A 14,308-nucleotide genomic window follows, 5' to 3' on the forward strand; every position below is an offset into this window, starting at 1 on the left:
GAAGCTGCAGCCAAACATTGTCACAGGTCAAACGCAAACATTTATTTTCCGCTGCGTATTCCCGTCCTAGAGAAACAATTGCACTTTGGTGTGAAACCGGAAAATGCGTGCTTTACTCTCCCGCCAGGAATGAGCCCATTAAGGGGTAACGAGAGTGAAACTCCAATGGCAGTGGTGCAGATAGTCACGTGACCCTCTGATTGGGCCCGGCAGCAAGGCTTCTGATTCTACAAACCACACCCAGAAAAGAGTTAAATTCAGGCAGCGGGAAGTTTGAGATTTTTTTTTGGGATTAGCGGATGTTGCCTCTTCTCGACGACTCTGGTGCAGCGATTGTGTCGGGGCCCGCGGATTTGCTGTGGGTATAGGACCGGGTTTCGCTTCCACCTCCTTTCCTTTAGGAGGCGGGCCCCCGCAGGTGGAAAGGATGGAACTGGAGAAGCCCACCAGATGTTATGACTTGAAAGAGAAGACTGTAATTTCGAAAATGGTAATGTGTGCCGTTTTGACTTAAATTGAGTTGTAGCAGGCACGTTTCTGGGCATCTGTTCGTTGTTTAGAATATTAATTTATGGAACGCTGTGTATTTAAGTGAGACTGGACCCGCTTAGCTACTTGCTCGCTTTTAATATCTCACCTGGAGTATTGTGTTCTGTTTGCATTGTGGGCTTTGTAGTTAAGCCCGTCTCAATTTGAAATGAGTCAGTCGGTTTAATTAAAGTGCACAGAAGGTGAAGGCCTGAATGGGCAACCTACATATTTTATGGGGTACGTAGACATGTTTTGGCAGATCGCTTTAAACGTTCCGGGTTTCCGAGGTGTGATCTCGTGTTTCAGGAAGGTGGCAGTGGTGGAGGCTGAATTTATCTACCGTGTGGGCAGCGTGCACTGTCTTTGTGTTGGCTTTTGGAGCACTCCCATCCCCATCAACTTGAACATATTTTTTACCGTGCGTGTGTTTTTCTAAACCCAGTTGTCACCAGGCCTCAGTGTATCTTTATTGAATTATAATAGCAGCTATATTACCCAACTACACGATACACCTTTTAGCAGCTGTGTAATTATTCGAATTTTATAGCGCGCAGCTGCCGTGAGGCATCGTGGCGCTTGTTAGAGAGTGGTTATCTTTGTTACAGAGTTATACAATTATACTTTACAATTTGTACTTTACAATTTGGGATGAAACCCGGAAAGGAAGCGGCCAGAGTTCGAAAATATAAACGCAGGATTACATGTTTGCCTTCATTAGAGGAACAGGAAGAAGGTGTTCTGGACAAATGCGCTTTGTATTTTTTTATAACGCACTTGGTACACTGATTTCTTCTGCTTTTCAATTGGAGGAAGTGTTGGGGATACAAGGGAACAAAAAATAGGGATTCTTCATGAACAAGTTAAATCTCCCAATGACAAGCACAGGGATGGTTAGTGTAACAAAGTGACTATTGTGCTCCAGGAGGCATGAGTCGTGGCTAAACCACTTAGTCTGCCCCCACACTACTAATAAACCAGTAGTGATCCAAATGTAAAGGTGAAACTGGCCCCCAGCCCAAAAGATATGCATCTTTTGGTATTGCAGACTATATCTTTAGTAGGTTTTTAATCCAACAAAATGCAAGCAACCATTAGGGGAGTTACTGAAGTCCTACTGGTAGTAAGACTTTAGTAAGCTATCCCGGTGGTTTGTAGATCTCCATCTCTTAGTATCAGTCTGTACTAACTCAGGACCTTGGAGTGGCAGAGCACTTGTGCTTTTCTTAAGAGGAAGATGTAAGCTGTAGGTAAGTACACTAAACCTTAGTTAGCCATACAGACCGAAGAAACTCTTACATGTATAATTCATATAAAATTACATATACACCAGAATCACTTTAAATACTTTAGATGTTTACACCAGAATACTTGAGAATACACTTCAAAGGACAATTTCACTTTTTGTGTTTGCGGTTAAGTTTGTAGCAATGTTAAGAAGGGGGAAAAGACAATTTTATCGTATTTTCGGTCGTTAGCGCAGCTGCAGTTTCTAATAGTTCATGCGGTAATGTAGTTACTTTAAGGGAGGAAAATGGTTAGTGTAACATTAGCTTGGTTCAAGGCTCTAGAGGGGTCTGCGCACAGCAAGACTTTTGTCCAAAAACGTAACCCTACCTAAAGGCAGTTCAGAGAGGGCTCAAAGTCTTGACAAGTGGCAGAATGAGTAGTCCAGTCTCTAGTATTATAGAAGCAGCAAGTTTAACAGGAAGACCTGTAAAAGGACTCATGAAGGGACACCAGCAGCGGCTTGGGTAGGAGGCAAGAGGGGGTGACCCTGGACATCTCAGGATGTACTCCACGCTATGGAGCAACTTCTTGGAATTGGGTAAGGAATACCTTTTTCCCATAGTACCTTAGGTTTGAAGAAAATGTTCGTGCTCAATGATCTGCGCTGTTGCAGCTCTGGACCCGACCTCCAGATTCCTTTGTCTGAAGGCAGGACAATGGACAGGATCTCTCAGCAGCAGTCTTGAGGGAGGCCTTGTGGCACGACTTTCAGCAACTTCTGTGTTCGCTCTGCGGTGTTGACGTTTTTTCTGCATATCGTCCAGTCAATTGTCTTCGCTTCCTGCAGTCCTGAACCCTGGTGAGAGGGTCTGGGTGCATTTGATCTGATCTTTGGAAGATCCTTAGTGGTTCATTAAAGATTTGGACAGATTCTGCCTTTCCATGACGATGCACTCTTAATGGGCAGCAGGTCTGCTGATATTGGGTTCCTCAGCTCTGGAAACTCCTAAGACCTTGGGAGATGGCTCAAGGTCAGTTTGTCTTGGTACTGGTTGTTCCCACCAGCCGAAGGGAAGGAGCTGTCCTCCTTCAGAGCTCCTGTCGCTTAGAAAACAGGGTCTGGACCGCAGTGGTCGCTTCACGGTGTTGCAAAGGGTCTGCAGGTGTCTCTGGTAGTCTTCTTCAGTTACTTCATCTTCCAGTGGTCGACTAGCATTTCACTCCAGAAGCCTCACCTTTTATACAGTTCCAGCACACACCTCTGCAATCTCTCAGCATTTTACAGAAAGGGGTGTTTGGCTGTCCAATCAGGACAGCCAGACGCCCTGTGAAAGTTTGTCCTATTCATGCACTCTGGCAGATGGACAGGGGGTGGAAGACTCCTCCCCCACTTCTTGCTTGCCCAGATACTCTGGAGCCTAGCTGGGGATACCAGAGTGTTCCTGCCAAAGGCAAAACCCACACATTGACCTCCCTCTCCCAGAATGGTAGAAGGGCTAACCAAGAACAACCATGCTAGTAATTGTGGGGGTGGGGAGAGGGAGGCCCACAGTGGGTTCTTGGTGTCCCTATTATGCACTACCAGGGCTATGGACATACAAATTAGACAATAGTTGGTAGAACACGTGCACTGCCACCAGCCATAACTAGGTTGTCTGTGACTAAAAAGTCACAGGAGTAGAGAGAAGGGCGATACTACTCCACTGAAGGTGGGGTGCCTATCTCTCAATAGAGTTTTGAGATAAATGCTGAATCCCTCTATCCTTAAGAAATGTAGTTACTTGAAGATATAGAAAAAGAATCTTAAAGGAGGACCCTAAGGGTCCGCAGCAACACTGCCCATAAGGAGCTGTGTGCTGCAGTAGTAAAAACAGAGGCCTTTAAGAGCTATGGAGCAGACCAACTCCATACTACAGGTAGAATACAAAGAATAGAGTTGCAAAGACAGAGGCCACAAGAATGAATGAGTGGAAAAGGGCACCACTCATTCAGTATTGAAATAAAAAGATCCAGAAGTCCAGCAAAAATGCTGGGCATCTCACTAACTAGGAGAGGGGATGAAGCAAACAAATTATGAATCTCTCTAACAGCAACTAATTGGAAAACATTTGAAAAAGCAACCCCTGTAAAAGAAACATAGAATGCAGACTTTTGTGGAAGATCATTGTTGGTTGATAAACTGCAGGACCTTCAGATTGGCCAACAGTGTCATGTGGTCCATCGGTAAGTGCCGAGCCCAGCTGCAGCCTCCCAGTTAATAATTTAAGGCAGGTTTAGCCTTTTTCAATTTAATTAGCTGGCTGCTCATTCCACCATCCACTTCCCTGTTTGTTGCCCGCCCCAGCCTTCCCACCACCCCTGATTGGCCTTGCAGTCCTTCTGCGAAGGACCCAGAGGCAAAGGACAGCTCCTGAAGAAGCAGCTCCAGACCGTGTTAGCCTGTGAAGTGTGGATCTCGCAACCGTCAACCAGCAGCGACTGACAAGGTACAAGGTCGGTGAGGTCTGGACAGGGGGACCAGCAATTACTGCTCCCCATTGGTATCCTAACATTCGATTATCTAGAAGCCTATAGTCGCACATACATAGGTTAGCCACATCAAACTCCTGGGTCAGCCTTTCACTGAACCATATCCTGCATCGAGGTAGTGTTACCTAGACATCCACATAACCACAGATTGGGTCAGGTAGAAACATCTCGCACCTAGCTTTGCAGCAAAGACATTTTCTCCTCCTGGTATCCCAAACCTTGTAGCTACTGCCTGCATTGCTTTACCCGCATCTAGGTGTTTCAGTCTTTCTAGGAGTCCCCAATCTGCATACTACATTTAATTGTCTGGTGTTGCGACCCCATTTAGCCATTTTTCCCACTGTCCAGGTGTCCCAAATCTGTGCCACTGTGTTTTACTACTACTGTTGTATCCGCTGTTAGGTGTTTCTAGTACAATCTATGTGCCACCCTATTTTACTGCCTACAAATCTAGGTGCTACTGCATTTAACGGTCTACTGTTGCAATCCCCAATTAGGCATCTCTACCTCTATCCAGGTGTCCCAAATCTAGGCGCTACTATATTTTACTGCCCATGTTGTCCCCATTTGGGTGTTTTTTTTCCTGTTTGTTTGTCCCAAGCCTAGGTTCTACTTTATTGTACTGTCCACTGTTCTGTCCCCATTTAGGCATCCCCCCCCGACCCTCAATGTCCCAAATCTAGGTGCTTTGTCTTCTGTGGTACACCCGGTTAGACATCCCCCCCCCCCCCGCCCCCTATCCAGGTGCCCCAAGGCCAGGTAAATACACATCTAGTGTGGTATCCCAATTGGACGTGCCCCTTCTACTCGCACATAATCTATACTCTTCCCAAATATTGGACACCTTGCCACACACTGCCCAAATCTGTGCCGAACGCTGGTGCACTGGTAGGCATGATGCGACACACCACACCCTAACCCAGCCATCCCCAACGCACCGCATCATCCCAACCCTCCACCTTCTCGCGGCCCTGCGCACCTCCTCAGAACTCCAAAGTATACACCCCCCCCATCCACCCTCGTTGGTCCATCCCGCTCCCCGATCTGCTACACCCTCCACATAGAGCTCGGTCTGCGCAATCAAGAGTGGCAAGATGGAGAGAGGGAGCAGAAAATAAAAGTGGCAACACAGGTAAAACAACCTTCCCTCCTTACCCCTGCTGCTAACGACTCACCTGCACCCTCTGCTGGTACCCCTCCCGCACAAAGCACCCCAACCTACGTTTCCCCTCTTAGCACAGCCAGAGCAGCCCTGGCCAAAATTCCACAGCCCCCCTACTCTCACCCACACCCCATAGGCTGCCCTAAAGTCAAGCAAAGGGCCAAAGCAAGGCCACCTGAAACCCCTCCTAGCATCACCCTTTCTCCCTCCTAGCATCACCTTTTCTCCAGCCCAGATCCCTAACCCTGCCACCTCACTATAGGCCCAAACCTCCCCACCAGCACCTGACCCGGTCCTAGCTCTATTCCCTTCTTTGCCCATCCCTGCTGGTCCATGTCCACTCTGCCTCCTTCCCTCACCCTCCACCCCTACCGACTGCGACCGACCCCTTCCCCCAACGACCTCCCATAGTCGCACCCTACACCACCGCCCCCCGGCCACACCCCCTTCACTCCAGCTCCTACCATCCCGAACCTGACTCGTCCAGCACTTGCAACTCTCTTGCGCCCTCAACGCCAGGTCAGTCTCCAAAAATAAATTCTACATCTTTGACCTCCTCACGGAAGAAAATCCAGACATCCTAGTAATTGGAGACATCGGGTTTGCTGACAATTATGAACCCATTGCGTATGAGGCCTTCCCACCTGGGTACAACCTTAGAGTTCGGAACAGATCACAAAGGAGTGGAGGACTTGCAATATTACACAAACACCAATTTCCACCAATAACACACAATGACGCAACTATGTGCACAGCCCTTACCTCCCTGTGTTGATGCAATACGCCTGTCCTCCTGATACCCTATGTTATCTCTGTACACCCATGCCCCTTTTGTGTCCCACATAGTCTGCTTTGCAAGCCCCTCCATTCCCTGTCTCTGTATACCGAGCCCCTCTGCTCCCGTAATGCCTCTGTACCCCAGACCCTTGCATACTTGCGGTTTGTCCAAACCACGCCTCCCTGTGATGGGTACCCAGCTCTCCCGGGCCTCATGTACCATTCCTTGCATGCCCCCACTGTCCGTACCTGTCATGATGCCTACCCCCGGGGAACCAGACCAGGTCCAGCAACCCCGGAAGCAGGCATCAAGTTATTTTGAGCAAGCCCAAAAACCCCTGCTAGGGGCTGTTTGGGTGCGGTTCTGACGCCTATGGCGCCAGGCTCATATGGAGAGTCCGTCCTGGCGCCATAGAGTAGAACTTACCTGATGCAGACCATGCTGCAGAGCTCCAAGCCAAATGAGGCTTGGCAGGGACTATTTTACCTAGGGACTATTTTTTACTCTGGTGGGGCTGGGGAGGAATACTTACCTGGGACTACTTTGGAGGCTATATAAACCACGTCCGAAGAGCAGCACACGCTTCGCGTTAATCTGCATCCAGCAGCGTAACGCTCACGTGTCTGCAAGCCTGCATCCAGTCTTCTGCCACGCCCGCCTCGAGTCTGCAGCTCCTAAAAATAGGGAGGAACAGAAGGAGAAGAGGTTAGAATAAGAGCAAAACCTTCGATCCTTGCCTGAATTCCGGGTCCACTGCGCCTTCGAGCTGGAAGAAGCATTTTACGCGTGCCGCCTCGCCTGCTGCAGCGCCGCGCTGAACTCACCGGCCTTCGCAGCATCCTCCCGATCCACCGCATCCTTCTGCACGTTCCCGCCGCACTCTGGCACCTAAGGGGAACACAAGAACATCAAAGGTGAGCCAAGGGAATAAACAGAGGCAATAGTAACTACCCCCATAGACTTACTTGATTACCGCCGGGGGTACTATTCCTCTTCACGGGTCGGCGCAGTCTCCATTGCATCCTCGCCGTACCCCGGCCCCTAAGGGGAACAAAAGGACAACAAGGTGAGGCGAAGGGACAAACAAGGGGAGCTCTTCTCACCACAATACTTACCTAATTTTACTGCCAGAGGCATTATTCCCCGAACTTCATATTTTCTCTCCACACCTGAATAAGGAAGCAGGCCACAGGTTACATTCTGGCCTTATTTTATTGAACTGTGTAGGATAAGCCAACTCCTTACCTGAACTTAGTCAGCTACCACGAGGAACTCTTCGCTGGGGTCAAGCTGCAAACTGCAAGGAATCAGACAAGAGTGAAAGTCAGACATGTGAACTCTTACGAACTACATACTTTTCGAGTCAATATTGTTCTGGAACTCACCAATTCCTTCTAGCCAGTGAAGCAACTGGTTATCAACGCGCCCCTGTGCTCAATGCAGGATGGAGAGCTCATCTTTTCAAACCATCAGGTGAGACTATGAGGGGACATCAAAGGTGATCTGTGGGGAGAACAGCAGGGGTGGGGGGATTTACGCTCAACCCCACGGGTGGTTAATTCCCTTTCTCCGTTTACAGAAGAATATTCCTACGGGCCAAGCAAACGAAGGTAGGTGGGCCAGTCCAGTCCGTCATCTCGGCCCTACGCGTCACATTGGTGGAGACCGCAGCTGTCCAGTTCAGATCGACGCCTCTTGTGGGAGCCAGGTGAGCGTAACAGTACCTCACCACTTGCTTTGAAGCGCACTATGCTTAGGCGCTTTACGCATGAACCATTACCACACCACTGCACTTACTCTCTACACCATCACTCGAGTACAGCTATAACCCTCGATAAATTCGGCCTAGCTGCTCACATAACGAACACTACCCCACAAACACCTCATCACTCTAATAAAACACAGCTATATCCCATGACAAAACGGCCTAGCTGCTCACATAAGCGTCCTACAGGCCTAATGCAGCCAGAAGCAGTTCTGTCCACCCACCAGACTGCAGACATTCAACTGATATCTCCACCACACACACCTAATGAAAGGATGCAGCTACCATCAGGTAATTGCACCAGCTGCACCCATAACTGGTGCATCCACGCATCCTATGACACTAACGCTCTACTGACCTGGACTGCGGTCCCCGAGGGCGTTCAACCCACCAGTGCTTTGTGGTCATACCAATGATAGAGCGCATTATAAATGCCAAATAACACCAGACTACAGATCCCTTCTGGTTAAATTCCAGCTCGCCCTACACCTTGCACAGCTTCCTACTCATTTACAGACTCCCTAACTACAACAAAAACTTTGCATGCATGCTCTGCGAAGCTCTGACGACCAACCTCCATCCAACACTTTCATTTATTGGTTTATAGCTTATGAAAAACTTGTACCGTTCAACATTACATGATACATTTAAGATAGCAATAGTTTCTCTGAAGAGTTTACAAAAATGTTGTCAACTCATGACACCAACTAGGGCTCTCCCCTGCATAAAGGCCCTCTCGCTAGGCTTCTCATCTAGACCAAACAGTGCCACTAGATGATTGCTTGGATATAAGGTTCTTAAGCTTCTCAGTTTTGAACCAGACCCAAGTGTTTTAGCGGGGACTCCTGTGAATCGCAAATTCTGCATTTTGAATGTGGACTTAAGCCATATCTGTGAAGAGTGGTGTTATTATGACGGTTTATAGTCATAATGTCGAAAACATAATACCGAAATACAAAAATGTCGAAAAAAAATGTCAAACAAAAATGTCGAAAATATATAAATATAATAGGAAAAGTCAAATAGTCGAAACAAAAATGTCGAAAAAAAAGTCGAACGATAATACTAACATACCAATGTGAAGTAATGCTAATCGTCCATTTTTATGGGGGGGGGGTTAACTCCTTCCAACCCCCCCTTACCTCTACGCCGAAACTCTCCCACCCTCCTCTCGACCACCAACACATAACCGTTTGCCAATCTGTAAATAAAGTACATTATGACTAACGAAAACCCCATAGAATCAGGAGTCGTAAGGGTTAAGCCAATATGTGACACCCACAAGTAAAGAACCTTGCCTAAACACAAAAGGAACAGATGACGGTTGGGGACAACTGTCATTACCTGACAGGACCAGAGTCAGAGCGAACTAACGTGGATTCGATTCGGCTACGTCAGGCAAACAATCAGGTAATATAAAAAAGAAAATATGTGACTAGATATTTAAATCGTAAAATATATTACTATTAGTGTATGGCAAACATAGTAAAACATTTTTTTCCATTATTTTAGATTGAACATGACAAAGGGTTGAATACATAACCTCACAAAAAGGCGGAAAACAGCTGGTTTTGAACGGATACATTTATAGTAAGGAATTGGAAAAAAAATGAACGCTCGTACTGGAAGTGCTTTGAATATGGGCGATCAAAATGTGCCGCATGAGTTATAGTTGAATGTTCCAATACAAAAATAAAGGGAGAACACAACCATCTACCGGACAAGACAAATATAGTAATAAAACAAACTCTCCACGAGCTAAAAAGAAAGGCAATAGAAAATCCCGGACAGGCAAGCGGTTTGGTAATATCAACGGTATGCGACACGTTACCTTCACACATCTGCGCAGATGCCTAGTGAAAAACATATGCAACGAACAGTAAACCGCAAGAAACAGCAAAAGGAAAATCTACCACCAGCACCTACAACATACAATGACATCACCATACCAGAAGTGTTTAGAGTGACAGCTAATGGAGAAAATTTCCACCATTCTACCGTTGATGTACGAGACGAAAAAATGTTGATATTTTCAACTGCTACCAATTTCAAGCATCTAAGTGAAAGTGCCCAGTGGCAAGGTGACGCAACTTTCAAAGCCTGCCCGAACCCCTTCCAACAATTTTATTCACTACATTTATTCTCCCAAACCCATTTTGTGGAGAACCATGCCCATATAAGGCCATTCAACTCGGTTGAAGGCCTTCGAGTCCAACGAGATAAGGTAACCCTCCATGTCTTGCCTCGAAACCTCATGCATGAGATCCAGGGTCTTCCACACGTCCGACCCCTGACGACCAGGGATAAAACCGACCTGATCCCCCATGCACTAGGGATGAAAGGTGTTTCACCAATCTGTTAGCCAAAAGTTTAGCAAGGATCTTAACGTCTGTGTTAAGGAGGGAGATCGGGCGATACTGGCATAGGCAGGGATCTTTCCCTTCCTTGGGGAGAACCACTATGAAGCCAGACATCATGGAGTGTGGAAGGGAGCCCAGCTCCAGAGCAGAGTTGAACATTCTGGCTATGAATGGGGCTAACGTGGAGCGGTAGGTTTTATAAAAACGAACTGTAAAACCATCATTGCCAGGAGCGGAGCCACTCTCAGGGAGGAAATGGTGTCAATTATTTCTAGAGGAGTGATGGGTATTTCAAGCAGGTCCGCTTTGTCGGGAGGGAGACAAGGAATGGGTAGGGCCTCCAAGAAGCAGTCAATATCGGGTCCATCCCCTGTATATTCCGAGGAGTATAGGTGCTCATAATATAACCTAAATTGCTCAACTATCGCTGTCCCCGAGGATCATCCCTCCCTCGGGAGTGCATATTAAAACTCTCCTACTGTAGTTCCTGAAGCCTCCAAGCCAGAATCTTATCTGCTTTTTCCCCCTTTCCATATATTTGTTTCAAAAAGGATAGCTTCCTTTCCGTCCGCCCTACAAGTAGAGCTGCCAGTCTAGATCGCAGCTGCTGCAGCTCTTCCCATTTACCCGGAAACATCTGCGTCTTCAATTTTCCCCCTGGTCGAATAGCGGTGATCTTCTCTCGGGAGCTGCTCCTCCCGGTCCATTTCCCTCTTCTTCCTCGATCACTCCTCAATGAGGGTGCCCCTAATAGTGGTCCCAAACCCCCATGACACCCACCTCCCCATTGTCATTAATTGAGAAATAATCTTTGATGGCGGCTAAAAGCGTTTGTCTCGCTACTTTATTCTGCAACAAGAAGTCGTTACACCGCCACTGGGAACCAGCCGGAGGAGGGGATACCAATTTTAAGCTTAACCAAATCATGGTCCGAACACGGAATGACTTCTACCCCGGATTCAGAGATCTCATCCTTAAGTGAAGTATCTAACAAGATGTAATCGATGCGGGAGAATGCTGCATGCTGTTTAGAATAAGTAAAGTATGGGTCCCGGTCCTGTTCCGGAGCACCTGTATCCCACAGGCCTAGCTCCCCATTAACCTCTTGGAAGGCGATTGCCAGTCTTTTCTAAGACTGCCAGTTAGGGCAGGCTGTGGACGATTTCCGGTCCCTTTCAGGGCAAAGGACCATATTGAAGTCCCCTCCCACCAAGAGTGCCTTCTGTGAACGCAATAAATTTCCCTTTCATCCCCTCCCAAAAGCAATCCTGCCCCTCATTTGGAGCGTATATACCAACCAAGGTAAACGGCCTGCCCCACACCTCCCCTTTGACCATAATATATCGACCCTCCGGGTCAGTCTTTTGGGCCTGCAGCTTAAAGTCAGCTTTGGGAGAGACCAAGAGGGCGACCCCACGTTTTTGGTTGCAAAAGGAGAGGAACATGCGTGCTGTACAGATTAACCCTACATTTTGGTTCCTTGCCCCTAACCCAGTGAGTTTCTTGTAAGAATAAGAAATGATGCTGAAGCCTCGAATTCCTTCACCAACTACCTTTTTAGTGGGGAGTTCAGGCCTCGCACATTTAGAGATCCCACCGTCAAATACTGAAGTGCATCATCCATCAAAATCCATCAAAGAGTATTAAAGCTCACAACCCCCTACAGGGAGCTCTCAGCGACGTGGTTCCCGCATGTTTTCAAAGCCTCATAGCAGCCCGCAGAGCCCCTCAAGACTCTGAATGATCCCAGAACTCTTGCAATAACTAAAACCAAACACCTATAAACAACCCCAACCCCACACCCACCCACCCCCAGAATGCCTGAGTACCAAGCGACTCAGTCTTCCCACTTGGCCAGGCCACCAGTGTCTCCCCCCTCCGGGGACTCGGATTCCTCAAAAACCTCAGCAAGAGCCCCCCCCTGAAACCAACGTCAGACCAAGGGGTCTATTCAGACAGAAAGCCATCGACCGCGGCCCCCATGGGAGCCTCCGCGGGCACCCCTAAGACAACCAGCCAAAAACAGTTGGAAAAAGATCTCCCACCCCTCTAAAGGCGGATATGAACTCAAGTACAAGAGTCGGACAAGAACTTCAAACATTAGCTGAGCCTGGCGAGGCTGGAGCCACCCTCCTGAACTTCCTATGGCCTCGGACTTACTGCCTCTCCTTGGATGGATGGGGCTCGCTCTTGATCCTGGTCTGAAATGGCTATGGTCGGATCACCCAGAAGCTCTTGGGACACCCTGTGGATATCCTCCTCAGTAACCACCACATACTTGTAGCCCTCCAGCTCAAAAGACAGCGAGAAAGGGGGTACCCCCACCGATACCACATACCTTTAGCTTGCAACATTTTTGTTAGTGGAAAGCACAGCCGACGTCTTGCCGAAGTGAAAGCGGAAAGATCTTGGTACACAGGGATCCTTGCTCCCTCCCACTCCACTGGGCCCTTTCTACGTGCCAACGAATTTTACTTTTCTCAGAAAAATTGTGGAACCGCACAAGAATCGACCTAGGGCCTTTGCTAGACATGCCAGCCCCTTGCGCCCTGTCGATGGTTGGTTCACTCATGTTGGAGTCCTCAAAGAGCAACCTCACCACTGCCTTAACAGCCCTGGCAATGTCCGACTGTGTTTCCCCCTCATTTTCTGGAAGGCCCAGAAATCATAGGTTGCATCGACGCTCCCTATTCTCCAAATCGTCAATTTTCAGGGCACACTTCTCCTCTTCTCTGTAGCGCCGCGAGTCGAACTGAGCCTCCAAGATGTCCATCGAGGTCGTGTTGGCTTCCAATGCTTGGACCCTGTCGTCATTGGTGTCAACCTTTTTATCAAGAGTGTCCAGCTGCACTGCTATATCCGCTCTGGAGGAAATTCGGGGCTTCAGGAGGGCGGCCATGCCCTTGGCGACAGAATTAACGTCCGCCACTTCCGGGTGAGCAGGGGATGCCATTGCTGAGTGGCACAGTAGGGAGGCAAACGGCGAAACTTCTCCAAGGTTTCTGACCAGCTCATGGACTTGGACAATTCTCCTAATCTCTGGCTGGACCTTCTGATATGTCGACCAATAGGAAATCTGTACAAACACGGATAGGGTCAGCCCACGCAAAGGGACCCGCCAGGTGAGGACTACGATGAGAGCCCAGGGATCTTCACCATACAGTCATGGGGTCTGGGGCAAGCCCCTCAAAGCCCAGGTCACCCCCCTACTGCAGAAGGGCAGAGAAAAAATCGTGGGGCTATCCAGCAACACCCCAGCTACAGTCCGTGCCCCAGGGCTATCCCTCAACCCCTTCACCCAACTGCTCCTGTCCAACCAGTAGCAGAGCCACGCTCCGGATGCCCAGCTCTAGTTCCAGCTCTCCTGCCAAAGTAGATCTGCGAGGGCCAAGGCAAAGTATTTTAGGTCACTGGGAGTATATATTTGCAGAGGCGATATCAGTCCATCAACAATTGAGCAGAGTCCTGGCTGCACAGTAACGACCACAGCGCGTGTCCCAGAACCCAGGGACCAGCGCCGCCCGGCCTCACAGCGCGCTCCCTCCAGCAGGCCCCTGGGCGGCAGGACAGAAATCTAGTGTGAGAGCCAAATGTAAACAGGAGGCCCCCCCCGCCCAAGCTGGGGACGCCTGGGTGCAGCCCAGATGCCAGTGCGCCTTCTCACCGTAGGATGGTCCTCAGATCCAGAGGTCACTGCGTGGACACGCGCGGCTCCTGCGCGGAGGCTTCCAGGTCCGGGCCGTGTAACCTGGAGATCGCATCCTCCACAGAGGAGCCGGCCAGGGAGACCCACACCCGCTCCAGAGCAACTCGCGTCCGCAGGCCAGCCGCTCGGGATCACCAGGAACACAACTCCGCCCGCTCTATCCCGCGGGCTCCTCAGCGCCAGCCCGGTGACAGACCAGGTATTCCCCTGCTCTCCGCTTGAGAGCTTCGCTAGGAGGATGGGTACACAC

At 49.0% G+C, this 14,308-nt stretch overlaps 1 protein-coding gene across 1 annotated transcript in view; it reads left to right on the plus strand.

The window, feature by feature from the left end:
* The first annotated feature begins 285 nt into the window (after window positions 1–285).
* Window positions 286–14,308, plus strand: part of CCNP (cyclin P) — a 209,710-nt gene continuing 195,687 nt past the window's right edge. The window contains exon 1 of the mRNA XM_069643042.1: window positions 286–490. Coding sequence (XP_069499143.1) covers window positions 428–490 — 63 coding nt within the window. The 5' untranslated portion in view covers window positions 286–427. The remainder of the gene's footprint in view (window positions 491–14,308) is intronic.

Source organism: Ambystoma mexicanum, chromosome 2p (genome assembly GCF_040938575.1).
Source record: "Ambystoma mexicanum isolate Mex_15411 chromosome 2p, UKY_AmexF1_1, whole genome shotgun sequence".
NCBI lineage: Eukaryota > Metazoa > Chordata > Amphibia > Caudata > Ambystomatidae > Ambystoma > Ambystoma mexicanum.